The 7,803-nt window shown below is 39.2% G+C and overlaps 2 protein-coding genes across 3 annotated transcripts in view; one reads left to right on the top strand and one right to left on the bottom strand.

Annotated features, from left to right (window-relative positions):
• Positions 1 to 983, bottom strand: part of srsf2a (serine and arginine rich splicing factor 2a) — a 5,261-nt gene extending 4,278 nt beyond the window's left edge. For both annotated transcript variants that reach the window (XR_001312308.1, XM_014030495.1), the window contains exons 1-2: positions 883 to 983; positions 418 to 761 (exon numbers count right to left, since the gene is read on the bottom strand). Coding sequence is in view for 1 of the 2 variants with exons in the window: in XM_014030495.1 (XP_013885949.1) it covers positions 418 to 752 (335 nt within the window). In the remaining variant the exon portion in view is untranslated. The remainder of the gene's footprint in view (positions 1 to 417; positions 762 to 882) is intronic.
• An 86-nt stretch (positions 984 to 1,069) lies between these two features.
• Positions 1,070 to 7,803, top strand: part of rnf157 (ring finger protein 157) — a gene marked incomplete in the record, with an annotated part of 20,542 nt that continues 13,808 nt past the window's right edge. Inside the window, 2 exon segments of the mRNA XM_014030492.1 lie at positions 1,070 to 1,847; positions 5,653 to 5,771. Coding sequence (XP_013885946.1) covers positions 1,760 to 1,847; positions 5,653 to 5,771 — 207 coding nt within the window.

The raw sequence follows: 7,803 nt of genomic DNA, 5'->3' as shown, positions 1-7,803 counted from the left end.
GCTGTAAAACAGCAATTATGCTGAGTCAGGCTTGATTTTTAGTGATCTTTTCCTGTTAAATCAATAAATCAAATCAATGTTTTTTTTAGCGTGTCCAATTTGCTCATGGGGGACAATAAAATCATTAATCACATGGTGTTTCCAGTTAAAGCTCTTTGTRTATAGTGACCTGTGACCCAGAAAAAGTGCACAACAAAAATAAAAATCGGTCTATTATTCCTCGACTACAAATGCATTAGAAAAGGCTTATAATGCAGTATACTTCAGGGAGTGCTGATGCACCGTGCGCACCCGAACTTCCCACCGCGGCCTTGCCTCGACGTCTACTCGACCATGTGCTCGTTAGTTTACTCCTAGCAGCTCTCATTCAACACTCTCACAGTTTAAACCAGATACCCGCTACTTCTGGGTCCTTACCCGCCGTATCTGCGTGGTGGTCCACCCCTCCGGCTGTACATGGAGTCCGGTGGTCGTCCGTAGCGAGCCATCTGCACCCGGAGCTCCCGCCCGTCGAGGAGCGCGCCGTCCATGGCGTCCATAGCGTCCTCGGCGTCGCGCTTGTCGAGGAAGCGCACGAAGGCGAAGCCCCGGCTCTCCTTGGTGTACCGGTCCCGGGGAATGTACACGTCCCCCACGCGGCCGTACTTCTCGAAAACCCGTCGGAGCGTCTCGGGCGACGTTCGGTAAGTCAGGTTATCCACTTTCAGGGAGGTCATCCCCTCGACGTCTGGCGGCGGCCTTCCGTAGCTCATGTTGAGGACCTGGAGACAACAAAACAAGCCGGTTACGACATTAAACCTCACAGCCTGCACTGCAACGAAACGCTGCGTTTGATTATAAATCCGTAAAAGTGGAAGACTGAAAGAAAATTCGGAATTTTACCGATTCTTTCCCTCCTCTGATCTCAGATTGAACCGCGCTGCTTTTTCACGTGAAATGGCGGCAGCTAACCTTCCTTTTCCAGTTCTTCTTTGCGCCAGAGTTGTCGTCGTCTGATTGGCTGTTGGACCTCCCGCCCCCTTCGCTTTATTTGCTCCACTGCCCCCTGCCGGCTGGGAATGTTCATTACAGCTGGCACTTTATTCTGTCTTTGTTTTAGCTCAATAATAARCGCTTTGAGGGAAGTTGCGTTTTTTGTTTTGGGTTTATAAACGCCAAATATAATTGTGTTTATCACGGGATGAGTTCAATATAAATCAGAGTTAATTTAATTTGATTTGAGGACAACCACAGTTGCAAATAGCTGAGCTTTGGTTTTATTTTGAACAGATAGGCCGGTGGTGCTGCAGTCAGCGTAGGGAGGTTACTCCGTCATTAGCGGAGAGAGGAGGGGACTGCGCAAAAAACCACGGTCCGGATTTGTGCCTGTCTGACGTCATGGGGATCCACAGTCCTCTGTGACAGACTCCACACCGGGAGGGATAAGCGGGGGGAGAACCGTGCGCGTTATTATTATTATTTTTTTTTTTACGGCTCTCATTGTGCGCCTCCCCGCTGTCGTTTTCCGCTTCACGACCAGGTTTACTCTCCACCGGGSGAGGGATAAGCAGCCAGACAACAACTAATCCCCCGGAACGGTCATATTATTGACGGACGGAGGGGGCAGCGGACAGAAATGGCACGGACTGGATTAAATGATCGGGAATAAAAAGAGACGCAGCGCCTATTAATAGAAATCAAATAAACAGTGAATAAAAAACGGGCACCCTGAGGTGTTATGCCCCCGTTAAGCCGCGTGCTCTTCTGTGTTTGACTGGAAATGGGCGCTTTAACGAGCAGGCAGAACATCGGTGTGGAAGAGGTGGACATTCCGTCCAGTTCGGTGTATCGTTATCCGCCGAAATCCGGTAAGTGATCAAACGGAACAACAGGTCGGACCGTGTGGTGGTGGGCTGGTGGGGGGCTTCTGGAGCTCACTGCAGACCCAGGCTTCCAGCGGATGAGGAGGAATCATCACCATCATCATCACTTGTTTGCTGTCAGGCCTGCAGGCGTCTCAAATCAAAACCTGGACTGGTGACAACCTGTTCCACCTCCTTTTATCAAAATCTGTCGCATTTATGCGTTTGATTGTTCATTGTAGTGTGTTTTTAACAAATCACGAGCTTTTTAACCCCTTTAATTCTCTTATCTGGGGTCACATTATGACTAAATCAGGCTGAAAATAAGAACTCATTGATTTCTACAAGGTGACAAAGTAAAAATCACAATTATCAGTCAAGTTCCACGTTTTGTGAGTTAATTGTTCACTTTAGCAAACAAAAAAAAAAGAGATCAATGCAACTGCTGCCTAAAAGTCCATCATCAAATTATAACTACACTTTAATGAACAAGGAGAGTAAAGAGAACCAAGATATTCAAAATCTACTGCCATTGGCTTATTGTGGTCACCGTGGTAACCACACACCTGAGTCTGTCACTCCCTGACTGCCAGGTTAACCAGATTGGAAATTAAACCTCAAAAAAGACAAGACACCGCACCAAAAACCACAAATCAGATCTTTAAAAAAATGTTTCGACCCTGACTGTTGCACGAGTGGATTTTTTAATGTTTCTGCAGTGTTTTTATAATAAGAATGTTTTGAGTTAGGCTGTGGAACACTCTGGGTGTGTGTGCTCCTCCTCGTATTCTGGCGAGATTTGAGAGAAAAGCAGCAAGTCCTGCAGCAAAGAGACACACCCTGAGTCAAAGAAGAACAAAATCCCCACGATTTCATGTAGGGTTTTGTATATTTACTCAAAATGAGCTCCATGAGAAGAGTGAACACGTCAGAGCTCAAAAGTTAGAAAAAAGCTCAACAAATCAAAACTTACTACGCCCAGTGGAGTCCCACATTTAGATTTATAATTTACATGTTTCGTGTTAAAGCTATGTGATAAGACAGTGAAAAAAATAATAACGTTGCCATTAATGAAAGGCCCAGCAGATTATCTTTAATCAGGTGTAAAATATTAAAGTGTATATTTTATTTTAGGAGGCAGAATAAAGTCATACTGTTGATAAAGGTTAAAAATCTTGTTAACGTTTATTCTTTATTGTATTGAATGTAGGTTTTCTGTTTGACGTTTAAAGATATTCACTAGGGGCGTAACAATATAAATTAAATGATTAATGATTCAGTTACATCAGTAATAATAATAATAAAACATTGATCCATATCGTCATCATATCCCCTATGGATCGAAATAGCAAATTCATTGTCATCGCAATAATAGCTTGTGCACAATGCATATAGCAAAAAAAAAGTATTAAAGTCATTAAGACACTATTACACTGCAAAAACTGTCCATCTTACCAAGTTTTAAAATCTTATATCAGCAACAAAAGTCTTTTTGATCTTGTTTTGAGACTGATTTACTAAACAAGAACTGATTGTGTAAGAATAATAATCTTGTTTTCAGAATGTGTCAGATTATTTGTCTTGTTAGTCTGAAAATTTCACTCAAATTAAGTCAAAAATTTCTGCCAATGGAGTAAGAAAATTGTACTTGGTAAGATTCTTAAAATACTTGATTTGACTCAATTTTTTTTTATTTCAAGAATCTTACCAAGTACAATTTTCTTACTCCACTGGCAGAAATTTTTGACTTAATTTGAGTGAAATTTTCAGGCTAACAAGATCAATAATCTTACACATTCTGAAAACAAGATTATTATTCTTACACAATCAGTTCTTGTTTAGTAAATCAGTCTCAAAACGAGATCAAAAAGTCTTTTTGGCTGATATAAGATTTTAAAACTTGGTTAGGTGGACATTTTTTGCAGTGTATATGCAGTTTGTTGTTTTACTGTTAAAACAGCAGCCATCTAGTTGCATTTTTACAATTAGTTTTTTGCTCCGAACTGAGTATTTAATTAACTAAGTATTTCTTCATTTATCATAATTCATATTGTCACTGGAATATTACTGTCATCACACATGGCAGGTTCTCCTAACATCATGCAGCCCTAATCGATGTCAGATGCCTGTAGCTTATGATATGGCCGACTTTGGGATGTTGAGAAAACATCATATCATCATCCGTATATTGTGTGGTTGTAAAAACTGTTGATTTACACCCCTAATATTCACTTGTTTGAAACAATACAAATACTTCAAAAATCTCTTTTAGTACAAATACTAATTTTGTAAAGTTACAATTTATAGATTTTACCATTTTTATTTGATTGAATCTGGTTAATTATAGAAGTGATATTGACATAAAAATGTCCAACAAAAGCTTTGAAAATAAACCTTATTGACCCTAAATGAACTAGTTGAGTTATATTTTCAATCTTGGGTGAAATTTTGCCGAAATCCCTAACCTCATATCCCCATCACCTGAATAATGTTAATATTTAGCTCAGTTTTGAGAACTGTTATATTTTATATCTACGTGCTTTACACGGCTTTGATCTCATGAACGTTAGTGGTTAATTTGTTAAGGTCTGTTTAAGAGATACTTTGCTGACAGACATGCAAAGATTATTGTTCGCCTTTGCCTTTTGGCGGCGATGATTGTAAAATGTCTGAGAAAACAAGATGAAAAACTATTTGGATATACCGTAGTTATGGTTTGCTGCTGTTAAAGACTTGAAATGGAGGGAAAAGTGTTGATTTGTAGGTTCTCCGGTCATCACAGCAGCAGAAATGTTGCCTGCTGCTCGTGGTGTTGATGAATCCGATCCGTCCAGCCCAGGTTCTGGTCTGTGGGATCTGGTGACAGAGCCCAGGAAAAGACCCCCCTCCATGACACCGCCACGTCTCCCACCTGATGGAAATAATAACAGAAAAGATGGAGAGGCTTTATTTTTTGTAACACAGGTGTTTAGAAAGTACATCTACTTCAAAATGTGATTCTTTTTGAGAATCTGCAATTTTGCAAAGTATTTTAATTGTATCTTTTTTCTTTTTTATTTTTCATTACATTCAAAACATAAAAAATCTAGTTTTATTTCTTTACTTTAAACTTTAACAACTTGTTATGCGCTGCAAATTTAAACATGACTGGAACTTATCATGAAAGGATTTGTTTATTCACTCTAAAAATGAAGTGTTGAATTTACTTAGGGTTTTAGCCAACTTATGAAAATGTTTTCATGTCTAAATCGCTAATAAAAGTTTTATATTTGATTAGTTAGCATTACAGTAAACGTGATTTTTTTAAATCCCATCTTCTATGTAGAAGTCTTTAAAATTTTCACAAMTTGGAATAKGTTGTGTGACAGGGCCTCTAGCTATTTTTTCCAAGTACCTCTGATTTTAAATATTGTTTAAAAATTGCATTACTTTTTTTTTTGGAAAACAAAAACTGTTAGTGGTCTGCAGTTCCAGTTCTTCATAGATCGATGTTTTATGAAAATAAAATGTGATTTGGAGCTGCCAGTAGTTAAAAGAAACTYCAGTAAAACAACGTTATGTGCTCAGTGAGCCACAGTTAGAGTTCTGCGCCGTGAGCCTGCCCTGTGATTAAAAAGCAAAACACGTATTAAGTCTTGTTGCTGTAACCGTGAAGGAGCTGCAGATTGAAAATACCCAGATGATAATATTTTTACTTCTGCTCGTGTGTCTGAACAGATTTTTTTGCAAAACATTCAGACTTTACAAGTTTAGAGCAAATAGTTTGATGTTTCACTCAGAGTTAAATAAACTATAATCTGTCTCTTCTCAGGGAGCTACTTCGCCAACCATTTCATCATGGGAGGAGAGAAGTTCGACTCCACCCACCCGGAGGGTTACCTGTTCGGGGAAAACACGGATCTCAACTTCCTGGGCAGCAGACCAGTAGCAGTAGGTCTCCTTTAACAGTTATATGTTTATTTTTTTTTTCAACTTCTCAATTAGGTTTTTCAATAATTACRCACTTATTAAAATCTGTGCAGCCAGTCAACAGATTAGTGAATGTTTTGGTAGGAGTTACTAATTTTTACATCCACTGTCAGCCCTTTTTTTCCCATCCTACTGAACTCAAAACGAAAAGTGATTTCTAGACTTTCCATGCTGCGAGTTTGTTCGAACTCGATCATAAGCCCGATGGTCAAATTACACCGAGCTGCAGATGTCAAAGAGCTGAAAACCTGCAGGGGAAAAAGGAGACTGAAGCGTTCTCTGAGAGCTGATCTCTGCTGTTTCTGCCTGAAGCTAAAATTAGGAGAGCATTTCTCTGCAATTGTGTGTGTGTTTATAATCCTGCTGTGGCACAGAATTCGGCGATCGCACACCGTCTGCTGCACCACTTGGCAGATATAACGGACGGGGCAGAATTTACAGATTACTCAGAAATTCGTGTCTGAAACAATACAAATGGGTATTTTTTAAACCAGAATTTGTTGGCAAAAGACTAAAATAATTGCAGTCATGAGAGAGATGAGCTGCAGAATGTTTTTTACCGCTTTTCTTTTTGAATAAAACAGATCTAAAATGCAGAACTCACCTGTATTATAAAAAGAGAAAATGTATTTTTTTTTGGTTGTGTGAGTCAGGAAAACGTTAAAGGACCTACAGTGTTGCCCGTGAGCTTTRGGTGAATGTCTCCTTCAAGTCTCTTGAGTGTGTTTGTTTGTGTGGTTTACAGGCGGGACTCCTGCTGAGCCCAGATGTGTAATAGTGCTGAATATGGCGCTATTCGCAGCCGCACAAACACGCTCAAACACACACACACACGGGAGCTGGGATGAGTGGTTGTAGTGTCGAGGTATCTGACCACATCCTGCATGTTTCTCCTCCGGAGAGATCCTCAGACTGCGCTCGGCTCTCCCCTTACGCTCATTCAGCAGCTTTGAGCACTGCTGCGAAATGGACCACAGTTAGGTTAAGTCTAAAGGTTATGTTTACTTATTTACACCTAAGTTTTTATCATTCAAAGGCAAAGCTGGAGCAATAAATTCACATTCAGATTAAACTCACTCTCCTCACAATAGAGACTTGTTAGGGTCTTTGTTTGCCTGACTTAGGGCTGCACCATTTTGTAAAAAAAGACATTTCAAACACCCTGTTTTCCCCAGTCAGTCCGCTCGGTGCTCCTCGCTGCTTCAAATATGATGAACATTAAAAAAAGGTTATATAATTTATTTATCTATCAACACAATTTAAAATTTGCTGTACAGCCTGGAGTCTGTAATTTTGACACAATTTGGAATAGATTTTTACAGAGAGCAAATCTTTAATTAATTTAATCTTTGATTTGAACAAACAAACAAACAAACAAACAAAAATTAATAATTTGGTATATGAGTGTATATAAATTTTTAGTGAGATTTAGAAAATTGCATAAGGGGTGCCAAAATTGAAGTGTTAAACATTCAGTGTTTCAGCTGCTCATGAACCTGAACAGGTGTTCCTCATTGCAGTCAGCAGATGATGGCAGGTATGAGGTAAACTCTGGTATTCTGTTTCAAATTAAATATATGGTTAACTATTTTAACTAGATGTGCACCGTTTGCAGTTTTCTGACCTATTGCTGATCTTTAAAAACATCTGACCTGCTGATTCAGGTTTTGTCGTTGTCAAATTTTTAAAATAGCTGACACCGTTGGGTGTTATAAGGTCACAATATACAGCAGGTAAAATAAGTATTGAACACGTCACCATTTTTCTCAGTAAATATATTACTAGAGGTTCTAATGACATGAAATTTTCACCAGATGTCGGTAACAACCCAAGTGATCCATACATACAAAGAAATCAAACCATAAATGCCCAGAAATGAAGTTTACCGGTATGCGTACACATTCAGCCATAGTAAATTATACTAAATTAGTAAATAGTAAAAAATACCCCCACCTCCACTTGTCAATTAGTGCTGTACCAAACGATTATTTTC

This window comes from Austrofundulus limnaeus, unplaced genomic scaffold, assembly GCF_001266775.1.
Source record: "Austrofundulus limnaeus strain Quisiro unplaced genomic scaffold, Austrofundulus_limnaeus-1.0 Scaffold1070, whole genome shotgun sequence".
Lineage (NCBI taxonomy): Eukaryota > Metazoa > Chordata > Actinopteri > Cyprinodontiformes > Rivulidae > Austrofundulus > Austrofundulus limnaeus.
The sequence above is the reverse complement of the archived record's forward strand: the minus strand, read 5'-3'. Positions and strand labels throughout refer to the sequence as shown.